We start from the raw sequence: 13649 nt of genomic DNA, 5'->3' as shown, positions 1-13649 counted from the left end.
TAATGTGTACTAAGTAATGTTAGTAATATGCCATATGAAATTATTACGCCCTTTTTTGATAAAAAAAGTTTAAAACAACTTCATGCATTTCTCTAACTCAGAATTTCTCATTTGGTTAACTTATTAATTATTCAAACAGGTAACTGTTACTCAAATGGGTAAGTGATAAATATTATCCTCCTGGCAAAAAATCTTCAAATACAACATTTTGTTCTGTTACTTGTACATGTATACGTATTCATATATTTTATATGTATATATATTGATGATATGGATATAGAGGCTTCCAGTCTGCATCCATTAATTTCACTAATAAAATACTCAGCCATCAGGTTATTCCGAGTGGAGAACTGTTGTGCAACTGTAATTCTCTACTTACACCTTATGGAGTGAAATGCTTCTTTCGATTTTGAGTCAAAACTTCCTCCAAACTTCAGTTCGTGAACTTTGTTATCGACATGTAAGCTTTTATCGCTCGCCATGGCGTCAGGCCTGTGTCACACGCTAACGTCTCATATTTTCCCTGACTGCCATATGGAAGATTCTTTACCGGAAGTGAAATTTGTAAACATGATCGAAATGCTCGCGTCTAACAACAGCTATAGACCTTTTTCGATTTATTGCATTATTTGCTTTGGAAAGTATCCCAAATATAATTATCATGTTTCATTAGGCTTATATTATGACAAAAGGTACATGATTTCTTTCTAAAATCACAAATATTGCTGAATGGATGGATAATTTTTCCTCGAATCTTACGCTCGAGTATACTACTTCCTGGCTAGTACTTCCGGTCAGCAACAGTTTCACCATCCGTGTTTCACGTGCTGGAAGTTTCAGCTATTTCTGGTGACTATATTGCTTCAATCCCCAAGCCATTTTGAATTTTAAAAACACTGTCCATGAAGAATATGTTTATGCACTCTTGTGTTTTGCACTGTAACTAATCAGATGTACATTGCTGTTGTAACTTATGTAGACATCTACATTTGTATGTTAGTTGCCTATTCAGGTTGGGCACATGTAAATTTATTGCTATTTTAACGATATATTTAGCTATAATAGCTATTTATAGCTATACATAACTGACAGTAAAATACATTTTTGAAGATAAAAATGCTTCCGCTCAAAAACCGACTCATGAAACTTGCAGTGGTTGTTTATAACGATTATCAAAACATATTGAAGGCAGTTTTGATAAGGTATAGGCTTAATTAAGCTAATTAAGTTAATTATTGCTCTATTGTTTCGAACGAAAAGTAGTTGCATAGTGTTCAAATGATCCTTATACACATTCCCTGCAAGTTTCAGGAGTAGTTTGGAGCGCAAGCACATTTATCTCCAGAAATGATGTTTTTCGCAAGTTTTGTATAGCTATAAATAGCTATTACAGCTATATATCGCTATAATAGCAATAAGTTTACATGTGCCCAACCTGCTATTTGTAAGTTGTATCACATCTCGATGGAATGGCTTCATCTGTTCGGCCCCAAGAAGAGCACATTATTTTCACAAAGATCCATATCATAGCTAAATTATAGCTTTTTTTTTAAAGTCTAACAAACGAATAAATAAATGAAATAAGGGAGACAACTCTCACAAATTAGTTATGTCTAACAGATGACAGCATGCTATACATACACAACACACAAAACACAATTAAATTACAAGAAGATGTAGATGCAGCAGGTAGAGGAAGACATAGCTATTCGACCAATCCTTGTCTTCTATGTGTAGCAGAATTGGACCGGGTCGATCATCGGTGACCATGCACAGCTACATGTACAATGTACATAATAGTGTTCTGATCTATACATTACATTAAAAATGCTCCACCGCTGACAAATGGTATTTTTTCACTATCTAAAACAGGAGCAGACGATTTAGTATTTTTCTTCAGTTACAAAAGTTACTTAATTCACCCTATTACTACCATTGAAAAGTTTGAGCTTCTAACTTTAATTTAAGTTAAAAGTATGAAAAATGATTAATTGCATCACGAAAAAATTCTGTGGCACTATATCCTATATGAAATGAATTAAGTATTGATTGTGCATGCACCAAAGGCAAAATAAATTATTTTGTATTATTTTCTGTGTTAATTATACATGATGAATATCATTTATGCTCTGTCATTGGTGGAGCATCTTTAAAGATTAACTTAAATGATAAAAGACATCATTTTAGTGTTTTTTTTTTAGAATTGGTAGTGTCATTCTAATGTGTCGATACATGGAATGGGTATTTCAGCTGCATAGTCCATCAGCTAGCTGTTGTGGCTGCATGTGCGGATGAGTGTCAGTACTATGTATCATATAGTTAAGCAACGGTGAGCGTGTCCCACTCTTGGATGGTTGTAGCTCTGTTGGTTCGGGCCCTGGCACATTACATTACCATAGCCATGCTATTTTGACACCACCACCCCCCATAGGGGATATTTATCTACATTTCTTAAGAGTTTTCAATGCCAAGGCTTTTATATATAATAACCTGTTACTATATATCAGAGAGAGAAAAACAAAAATGTGTTTCAGATGTAACAATGATAAGTAACCAGTATAAATGTACATAATTTGTTATACAATGTAGCTTACATTTTTTGGAGTGAGATTTTTAGCCCAGCATCATTAGATGGTGAGCTATTTAAGTTTTTGTCTATATGGTCCTTCGTCTTTCCATCCGTTAACAATTCTTGTTACCGCTATTTCTCAAAATGGGCTGAAGGGATCTTTCTCAAATTTCATTTCCCTTTGACCCTAGCTTGCGCATATTGCATATTTCGACGGATCGGTCAACAAGATGGCTGCCAGGCAGCCATCTTGAATTTTGATAGTTATAAAGTTTTTTACCGCTATTTCTCAGAAAGTACTAAAGGGATCTCTCATTTCATATGCAGGTTCCCCTATAACCCTATAGTTGTGCATATTGCATTTTGGGACCGATCGGTTCAACAAGATGGCCTCCAGGCAGCCATTTTGAATTTTTTAAGTTAGAGTTTGTTACCGCTATTTTTCAGAAAGTGATCTGTCTCAAATTTCATATGTAGGTTCCCCTTGGGCCCTAGTATTGCATATTGCAATTTGAGTCTAATCAGTCAATAAGATGGCTGACCGGCCGCCATCTTGGATTTTGGTAGTTGAAGTTTTTTACCACTTTTTCTCAGAAAGTACTGAAGTGATCTGTCTCAAATTTTATATGTAGTACATGTATGAATGACAGAAGTAAGTATGATCTTTCTATAGGACATAGGGGCTTAATAAGATTTTAAATGATATATTATAGTTTATGTTGTTGTTATATGTTATAACAGGATGCTATTTTCAATTGCAGATGTAAATAAAATATTGATCCAGAAAAATAATTGTCAATGCAACTTTGTGTCTTTGTTTCAGAAATAATCTCCCATATATAATTCATTGGAAATGTGAAGAGCATGGCTGGCTGCCTTGAGAGGTTATCTAGTGACATGGGAGATGGTATTATTGGCCATTCTGCTAGAGTTCTGACTTCAGAGGAGAGAGAAAAACTAGAAAAAGATATTACACTTGTTTCTGATTTTAAAAGGAATAAATTTGAACTGGAAGCCAAGAAAAATTGGGATTTATTTTATAAAAGGAATACAACAAAATTCTTCAAGGACAGGCACTGGACAACAAGAGAATTTAACGAATTATGTAGTGATATTGGAGGTTCTAGTGTAAGTTAATTGGTGTTTAGAAATATTTATTTTTTTAGCTCACCTGGTCCCAGTTTCATGAACATTCCTTACCTTAAAATTCCCCATTGGAAAACATTACAGAAGTTAAGGAAAAACTCTTAAAGTGAAGGAGCCTTCTTACGGAGAATTGAAGTTAAAAAAACCAACATGGCACTATGCCCCATGTACCAAAAGCAAAATAAATTATTGCATGTTATTTTGTAGTTAATTAGACACAATAATTCAGACCACATTGAGGGTCTGAGTGAAAGTGGTCTTAATAGACACAATATACATGATTAAACATACAGTTTACATAATAGACTTGTATATTTTTATTTAGTTGAATATTTTGTTTTTAATTAAATAATCTAATTAATAAATTCTAATTCACATAACATACACACATAGATTTTCCGCCTTTCTCTTCAATATCGACTGCACTTGTGTTTTACCGATACCAATCTTGTTCGGCGAATTGGACTACGGCCTTTGCTACAGTTATGTAAGGAGTTCAACTTTCTTATTCGTTTACGTGGTGTACCCTTCTTGATTTAAATTGCATATGAATTTAAAAGAGGTGGAAATATTACATACAAACGTTTGAAAGTTATCGTGTTTGTATGGAAATTTAATTAAGTTTTGTCAAAACAAAAATACGGCGACATTCTTACCGGATTAATTTCACAATCATAACGAAACGCCTTAGATCCACGATGTTCATTTTACTCACCCGTGAAGATAGGGGTTTAAATACTGCTACTGTAAAATCATTAGAGCCCAGGTTAATGTTTTGATTAGTAAACTAAAGATCGATTACTACACGCGCTCTTTCAAGTGATCCGATAATTGGTCTAGTTTTCACTTTCAAAAGCGCCACCTAGCTACTACTAGGTCAACATGCGACAAGGGCGACGACCCGTATCGGTAAACAAAAGATCGAAACCTCACGTAGACACGTGGTCATCTTGGCTAAATAATGGGGACCATCAAAAGCCCTATGGTCACAGTTTATTATGCGTATGTATCGGGTACCTCGATTCCGTCACTCCAATACTCCGCTTAGTAAACAACCGTACAGAACGGTCTGTCACTTGACAAGCGATAAACATCAGTTATTGTTTTTCAAATGATTAGTATCGTTTATGCTCTGTCTTTATAATTTAAGGAATGTTCAACCACTGACAGCTAAAGAGCATAAACGATACTCTCATGATTTGAACCATAATTGGTGTTTACTCATGTAAATGTACAACTGTATGTCTGATTAACATGAAAATAATATAGAATAACTTGTTTTCCTTTTTGGTAGATGTACAATCAGAACATTTCATTCCATATAGGGCATAGCGTCATGGACTTTTTTCAGGACGCAATTAAATTGTAATTATATAATTTTTAATGTTTTTATCTTAAAGTAAAATATGAAATTCAAACTTTTCAATTGTGGTATTCATGTGAAGTAAGTTATTGTTTAAACTGGAAAAAAAGTGCTAATTCATGATCATCTGCTACTGTTTTGATAGAGAAAAAATACCATTCGTCAATAGTGCAGCATTCTTTAAGTATAATGTTCGTGAAACTGGGCCCTTCCAAAAAACCAAGTGAGTTAACATTCCATCTTGCGTCTTTAATATACATTGTACCATCATCATCAAGAAGATGTGAGTAATTAGGGCCCAATGGAGCCTTGTTTTTAGCCCACCACAGACAACCTGAAATGTGCCGGTCCGTCGGCCAAGTCTGGAAAAAATTGAAGCTAACCGCCTATTCTAAATCCCGGCCGGACCGACTGTTAAGCAATTATTGAGTACTGGAAGTTGGTAGAAATGGTATCTCTGAAGTATTACGCAGGTACCAAACCTGGCAAAAGAAATGTAGAATTTAAACCACACAAGCTTTAATATAATCTTGAAAGCATCTGCCTGGACACTAATAGCAGGAAGTTGTGTATACTTAAGAAATTTTAATGTTTGGTCCAGCAAAATCTTGTTTGGTTCGGCTTACTCACAGTCCTTGCCAGTCCGAATGACCAGCCATTTTTTTCAACTTTCGCGATGTCTGCTACCATCATCAGATGAGGGCTAATCAAATCGCCTTTTGTCCGAGGTTCATCCATCCGTCCGTCCTTCTGGCAGTCCGTCCCTTAACAATTCTTGTTACCGCTATTTCTATGAAAGTACTAAAGGGATCTTTCTCAAATTTCATGTGTAGGTTCCCCTAGGGCCTTAGTTGTGCATATTGCATTTTGGGACCAATTTGTCAACAAGTTGGCCGACTGGGCGCCATATTTGATTTTGATAGTTAAAGTTTGTTACCGCTTTTTCTATGAAAGCACTGAAGGGATCTGTCTCAAATTTCATATGTAGGTACGAATTTCCCTAGGACTCTAGTTATGCCTTTTGCATTTTGGGACCCATCGTCAACAAGATGGCCACCAGGCAGCTATCTCGGATTTTGATAGTGAAAGTTTGTTACCGCTACATGTATTTCTCAGAAAGAACTGAAGGGATCTGTCTCGAATTTCATATGTAGGTTCCTCTAGGACTCTAGTTGTGCATATTGTATTTTGGGACTGATTTTTCAACAAGATTGCCGACAGGCCGCCATCTTGGATTTTGATAGTTAAAGTTTGTTACTGCTATTTTTCAGAAAGTACTGAAAGGATCTTTTTCAAATTTCATCTGTAGGTTCCCCTAGGATCTTTTTTTTGCATTATGCATTTTGGGACCAATTGGTTAATAAGATTGGCGATAGGTAGCCATTTGTATTTTGATAGTTGAAGTTTGTTTCTGTGTTATATCTCAAAAAGTAAGGAAAGGATCTTTCTCAAATTCATATGTAGTAAAAGTTTGAAAAGCAGAGAAATGATCCATCTTTCCATTGTAAGACGTAGATCATTTTTTGGTGGCGCCAAGATCCCTCTGGGATCTCTTGTTTTGTTGTTGGTTTTTTTTAATATTATATTAATATCAATAGAAAAACTTAAGTTAGATATGAAAATACTTATAACTTCCTTACAATTGGTGATTTGCATGATTATACATTTTTAGGTCATCTGACCCAAAGGGTCAGGATGACCTATAGTCATCATGTTTCGTCCGTCGTCGTCCGCCGTGCGTTAACTTTTCACATTTTGAACTTCTTCTCAAGTTCTACCAGTGAGATTTAGCTGAAACTTACACGAAATGATCCTAACATGGTCCCGACAAAGTGTTGTTATTTTTCGGGTCGATCCGAAATCCAAGATGGCCGCCACAGCCGCCATCATGAAAACACATTTTGAACGTTTTCTCAAGTTCTACCTGTGCGATTTGGCTGAAACTTGCATAAAATGATCCTGACATGGTCCCGACAAAGTGTTGTTATTTTTCGAGTCGATCCAAAATCCAAGATGGCCGCCACAGCTGCCATCTTGAAAACACATTTTGAAACTTCTTCTCAAGTTCTACCGGTGGGATTTGGCTGAAACTTGCATGAAATGATCCTGACATGGTCCCGACAAAATGTTATTATTTTTCGGGTCGATCTGAAATCCAAGATGGCCGCCACAGCCGTCATCTTGAAAACACATTTTGAACTTCTTCTCAAGTTTCTACCAGTGCGATTTGTCTTGCAAACTTGCATGAAATGATCCTCGACATGGTCCCATCATGACAAAGTGTTTTTATTTTTGGCTGAAACGGGTCGACTGGTCCCACAAAGTGTTGTAAGTCATCCAAAATCCAAGATGGCCGCCACAGCTGCCATCTTGAAAACACATTTTGAACTTCTTCTCAAGTTCTCTACGGTGCGATTTGGCTGAAACTTGCATGAAATGATCCTGACATGGTCCCGACAAAGTGTTTTATTTTTCGGGTCGATCCGAAATCCAAGATGGCCGCCACAGCCTCATCTGAAAACACATTTTTTGAACTTCTTCTCAAGTTCTACCAGTGCGATTTGTCTGAAACTTGCATGAAATGATCCTGACATGGTCCCGACAAAGTGTTGTTATTTTTCGGGTCGATCCGAAATCCAAGATGGCCACCACAGCTGCCATCTTGAAAACACATGTTGAACTTCTTCTCAAGTTCTAGCCGGTGCGATTTAGTCTGAAACTTGCATGAAATGATCCTGACATGGTCCCGACAAAGTGTTGTTATTTTTCGGGTCGATCCGAAATCCAAGATGGCCGCATTCAGCCGCCATCATGAAAACACATTTTGAACGTCTTCTCAAGTTCTACCAGGTGCGATTTGGCTGAAACTTGCATGAAATGATCCTGACATGGTCCCGACAAAGTGTTGTTATTTTTCGAGTCGATCCAAAATCCAAGATGGCTGCCACAGCTGCCATCTTGAAAACACATTTTGAACTTCTTCTCAAGTTCTACCGGTGCGATTTGGCTGAAACTTGCATGAAATGATCCTGACATGGTCCCGACAAAATGTTATTATTTTTCGGGTCGATCTGAAATCCAAGATGGCCGCCACAGCCGCCATCTTGAAAACACATTTTGAACTTCTTCTCAAGTTCTACCAGTGCGATTTGGCTGAAACTTGCATGAAATGATCCTGACATGGTCCCGACAAAGTGTTGTTATTTTTCGGGTCGATCCGAAATCCAAGATGGCCACCACAGCTGCCATCTTGAAAACACATGTTGAACTTCTTCTCAAGTTCTGCCGGTGCGATTTGTCTGAAACTTGCATGAAATGATCCTGACATGGTCCCGACAAAGTGTTGTTATTTTTACGGGTCGATCCGAAATCCAAGATGGCCGCTACAGTTGCCATCTTGAAAACACATGTTGAACTTCTTCTCAAGTTCTACCGGTGCGATTTGTCTGAAACTTACATGAAATGATCCTGACATAGTCCTGACAAAGTGTTGTTATTTTTCGGGTCAATCCGAAATCCAAGATGGCTGCCACAGCTGCCATCTTGAAAACACATTTTGAACTTCTTCTCAAGTTCTACCGGTGTGATTTGGCTGAAACTTGCATGAAATGATCCTGACAAAATGTTGTTATTTTTCGGGTCGATCCGTAATCCAAGATGGCCACCACAGCCGCCATCTTGAAAACACATTTTGAACTTCTTCTCAAGTTCTACCAATGCGATTTGGCAGATTCTTGCACGAAATGATCCTGACATAGTCCCGACAAAGTGTTGTTATTTGCGGGTCGATCCGAAATCCAAGATGGCCGCCACAGCTGCCATCTTGAAAACACATTTTGAACTTCTTCTCAAGTTCTATTGGTGCGATTTGGCTGAAACTTGCATGAAATGATCCTGACATGTCCCGACAAAGTACTGTTACATCTTTGGTTGATCCCAAATCGAAGATGGCTACCATGACACTATATCTAATTAATTTCCTATATGTTAAGGCCCTTGGGCCTCATGTTTGAAATAAAATTTGTTGAAAGAAATTGAAAATGATCCTGACATGGTCCTGACAAAGTGACACCATATATAATTAATTTTACTATTGCCAAGATAGTCAGATGACCGTTAAGGCCCTTTGGGCCTCTTGTAACTGTATCTGGTTAATTATTATGTATGAGCTTCTATTATATGTATTGAATTGATGTTTGTGTTTCCATTGTTTTAGGAGACGAGGATAATACTGGAGGTAGGATGTGGGGTAGGCAACTTCATCTTCCCACTTATGGAGCAGGACAACACATTGTTCTTCCATGCATGTGACTTTTCACCAAGAGCTGTACAGTTTGTCAAGGTAAACAAGGAAACTTTATCATGTTAATGATTTATTTCTCTCATACCTACACATGTAATACTGGCTGGTCCAGGGCAATAAACCCATGTAGCCTGAAGCTGTATTGCATGGCTACCCATGCAATAAAGCATCGTGACGTCACAGCGTCAGCATAATCTCTATTTCCTAGGCACAATTATAACAATTTCTTTTTGAAATTAAGCTGGATATACTTTACAAACAACTGTATCTGTGTTGAAAATATCACACAATTTATTATGTATGGAGATTTGACTTGCAGTCGTGTTTTTTTTCAAATTTATTTCAAAATGGTGGAAATTAATAGAAGTAAAATTGCAAGAAAACGTCGAGGTATGAGAGAAAAATACTCTTTCATACGTGGATATGAAGGATAGGTATATTCTTCCCTAGGGATCACAAAATGTTATATTTACATTCTGGGTATTTCGACACTATATGAATCAACCAATTGACAAAAAGCAACATTTGTTCATGAAAACACTATGAATACACTATGAATACAACGATTCTCGTACATTGATCAGCTGATTTCAAACATTACGCCAATTTTATATCGACACCAAATAGTCCATCATTATATTTTAATGTATAATCTTTAATGTGTTGTTTCTTGATGTAGAATTAACTAAGGTTTATTGTAATAAGTCAATCAAATCTTATTTTTACTATTTTTCTTGTTTACCATTTGTCATTTGCAAAAATAAGTCAACCGGAAGACGGAAGCTTGAAAACGCGATGTTGTTGAACGACTTCATCCAGCTGTTCCATTAATCTGGTTTTTCATCGTATATGGGTGTCATCATTTTAAATATAATATAATAACCTTTCAATAATTTTGATTTTCATAAATTATTCTAATGTAAATATAAGGATTGAATGTATTTTTCTATTTTCATAGCGGCTATGAATAGCAGAAGCTATCTACATATCTTCCAAGGAGCGCTAATACGCTCCACGGGATATGTAGATAGCTTCTGCTATTCATATATAGCTGCTATGAAAATATTAGAAAAAATACATTCAATTCCTACTCGTACATGATTTAAGCATAATATCTGGTTATATCTGGTTATATGTGTGTATATATATATGTACATAAATGTAGGATATTTGTATAAAATTATATCATCAACAGAGCACAATTTTGACAGGAATTTAGATCTAAACCTTCTGATCAATGACCCTAATAGTACATATTTAAGAATCTGCTTTACCACCCAGGAAGGTATAATACTCTGTCACATATTATAAGAATCTTTCAATACCATGGTGTTATTAAATTATGTATAACCCTTAGCAAAGCCTTGAGTTTTATTTATATCCCTCCCTCATACCCAGCATATGTCACAATATTGTTCTCCCATATCACATCATTTATATGAATTTATTTGCTGAAAATATTTAATTTTCTACATTATGTACTTGCGGATTTTGCATTGGAGAACTCATGTTTAAAAAAAAGACTTTCTTATCCAGGAGCTTGTGCAATTAACATGTATCATGCGCATTTGTAGGTTCATTGACCCAGTCAGATCTGTCTGACTCCGTAAGATATGAGAGATATTTGTTTTCTTACACAGGAGAACCCACTATACAACCCGGCAAAGTGTAACGCCTTTCAGTGCGATATCACTTGCGATGCTCTCTCCAATCATATGCCAGAAGATTCTGTCCACCTAGTGTCCATGATCTTTGTCCTGTCTGCCATTAGTCCAGAAAAAATGACTGCTGCATTATCCAACATTGCAAAGGTATTTTGGTTTAGTTAGGGATCAAAGTGAAAGTATATACAAAATTTAAACTAACCTCCTACAGGTTCTTTTTCCAGATTAATTGGGGATATGTACTATATGCCTTCTCTCTCTCTCTCTCTCTCTCATATTCCATATGTACATGTATTGAAACCAGATCAGTAGTATTATCTTTGTTATTCATTAAAATGTTTGATGATTGTTTAGTTTAAGCCATCTTTAAATCTAATGACTCTTTAGCTGTTAATGGGATGCTAGGCCCAATCAACCAACCAAATGTCTTTTTCCTTGATGTGTTTAGGTGTTGCGACCAGGTGGCTTCTTACTGTTTAGAGACTATGGATTGTACGATTACGCTATGCTGAGGTTTCAATCTGGACATAAACTATCAGAGAACTTCTATGTTAGACAAGATGGTACAAGGGCATATTACTTCTCCAGAGGTAAAAAAATAGTACCATTATCCAAGGGGTGCTGATGTTGAATTTGACTTTTAAAAAATTCTGATATTAGCCAATTAGAAATGATGACAGATATCATTTTGTTTTAATTATACCTACCAGGTTATATCTGTTGTTTGTGAAATTAAATTGAAAAAAAAACGTTAATTAATTTTACAGTTTATCAAATCCTTTCAACACACAGGGAAACGTTGATGAATTTTACATTTTATCATATTCTTTCAACACACAGAAATGAAGTTTATGTTTTGCTTTACGGACTTGATGGACTTGTATTTTGCAGATGCTAAATTAATTGAGTTTTTAATTGCAGAAATGCTGATGAAATTGGTGTTGGAATCAGGACTGACAGTTTGTGAGTGTGAATACGTACAGAGGGAGACTGTTAACAAAAAGGAAGGACTCAGTGTTCCTCGGATATTTGTACAAGGAAAGTTTATGAAACCAAATGTCATGGACGATTCAACAGCAAAGGGATATAACTCACATAAGACCAGTAATTCTGTGATAGGAGCTACCACAGATTGTAACACAGATTCACAAAGTACTGACCATATACAGGACACAGAGACAGACAGCAGTAAAACCTCACAAAACTCTCCTGAAATAAGTGATAAAGACAACTCACAAAATACAGATAGAGATATAAGTAATGGAGGCACTGATAGTCAATCAAACTCACAAAGTATAGACAAGGATGTTTGACGTTAAGACTAGTGTGACAAAAACTCTTACCAATATTGAGTTGTACTAATAGAATCTTACATGGATCTGTCAAGTGGACATGGATATCTCAACCAGAATGAACGATTTTGGCTTCTGAACCTATGGCTTGCCGATGGTTGGCGCCAAAATCTTTCACGAGAATCAAGGATACTGTGAGCTGTCTTACACCCCCTGTGTAAGATAGAGTTATATTTACCCTAACAACTAAGAGACATCCCTGTAACCTATGGGAGAAATGATTCCCAGGACCATGCAACTACAACAAGTTTGATATAATGTACTATCACATTGTGTGCTACAAAAATGCATTGAAAGAAGTTTATTAGATTATCACAAGAATTATTTTAGACAAACAACGTAATTGAAATTACGTATTTGGCTTAGGCATTACTCTATCAGTTAATTTTTATTTCATTTCATCATGTAGCATATATGATACATATATTTTCAATACACTTTCACTTGCTTTATACAAGGTACTATGCATAAAATCAATCATTTGTTTGATACAAGGTACTATGCATAAAATCAAATTCTACTGGGCAATTCCAGGTGGATGTGAGTACAATGTATATTCAGTACATGTAAATGCATGATAAGTAAAAGAGTCCACTGTTGCCGACTTCCAATGTTGTCATATGGTTATTGAATCCCTTTGGCCTTTCCAATGAGGGTGTCAAACAGAAAGGGAGCTCTGTGATCCTTTAGACTAAGACATGGCGAGAAATACTTGTAGGACTTGGTGCTAAATAGGAAAATATGCGTTTTGGTTTTGTACAAAGTAGATGACAATATGGTAAGGGACATAACATATGTCCAGAAATAATTAAATATTTTGGCACCTGAGCATTATGTATTTTAAAACAGGCTGATCAATATCATCTATTTGACAAGAAACTTACTCTTCTATCATGGCTTATCGAAATTATTTGCGCTGAGCTGCTTTTGTTTTCTTTGTTATTGATCTTTAGGGAATGAGATTTACCACAGTCATTGCTCTGCGGGAATGAAATTTACCATGACCATTGTCCTGGAGGGAATGAGATTTACCTAGGTCATTGTCCTGGCGGGAATGAGATTTTCCTAGGTCATTGTCCTGGAGGGAATGATATTTACCATGGTCATTGTCTTGGAAGGAATGAAATTTACCATGGTCATTGTCCTGGAGGGAATGAAACTTACCATGATCATTGTCCTGGAGGGAATGAAATTTACCAAGGCCATTGTCCTGGAGGGAATGAAATTTACCAAGGCATGTCTGGAGGGATTT

At 36.3% G+C, this 13649-nt stretch overlaps 1 protein-coding gene across 3 annotated transcripts; it reads left to right on the top strand.

Annotated features, from left to right (window-relative positions):
- Window positions 1-781: 781 nt before the first annotated feature.
- LOC138315013 (tRNA N(3)-methylcytidine methyltransferase METTL6-like) lies at window positions 782-13262 on the top strand. Of its 3 annotated transcripts, none has more exons than XM_069255724.1 (6): window positions 782-849; window positions 3393-3697; window positions 9295-9420; window positions 11022-11192; window positions 11494-11635; window positions 11967-13262. In XM_069255724.1, the coding sequence occupies exons 2-6, from the start codon at window positions 3434-3436 to the stop codon at window positions 12356-12358; spliced, it is 1095 nt and encodes a 364-aa protein (XP_069111825.1). In that variant the 5' UTR covers window positions 782-849; window positions 3393-3433; the 3' UTR covers window positions 12359-13262. The 3 variants fall into 3 exon arrangements, with proteins under 3 accessions (XP_069111825.1, XP_069111824.1, XP_069111826.1); XM_069255723.1 differs by having other exon boundaries at window positions 788-939; XM_069255725.1 differs by lacking the exon at window positions 782-849 and adding an exon at window positions 1213-1789.
- Window positions 13263-13649: the final 387 nt, after the last annotated feature.

The sequence above is a fragment of the Argopecten irradians genome, chromosome 2 (assembly GCF_041381155.1).
Source record: "Argopecten irradians isolate NY chromosome 2, Ai_NY, whole genome shotgun sequence".
Classification (NCBI taxonomy): domain Eukaryota; kingdom Metazoa; phylum Mollusca; class Bivalvia; order Pectinida; family Pectinidae; genus Argopecten; species Argopecten irradians.
This window is presented reverse-complemented; position numbering and strand designations above follow the sequence as displayed.

Coding starts and splice junctions, on each gene's coding strand:
- LOC138315013 (XM_069255724.1), top strand. CDS start 3,434: ATGGCTGGCTGCCTTGAGAGGTTATCTAGTGACATGGGAGATGGTATT. Junction 11,193..11,493: donor CATTATCCAACATTGCAAAG/GTATTTTGGTTT, acceptor TGATGTGTTTAG/GTGTTGCGACCAGGTGGCTT. Junction 11,636..11,966: donor GGCATATTACTTCTCCAGAG/GTAAAAAAATAG, acceptor TTTTAATTGCAG/AAATGCTGATGAAATTGGTG.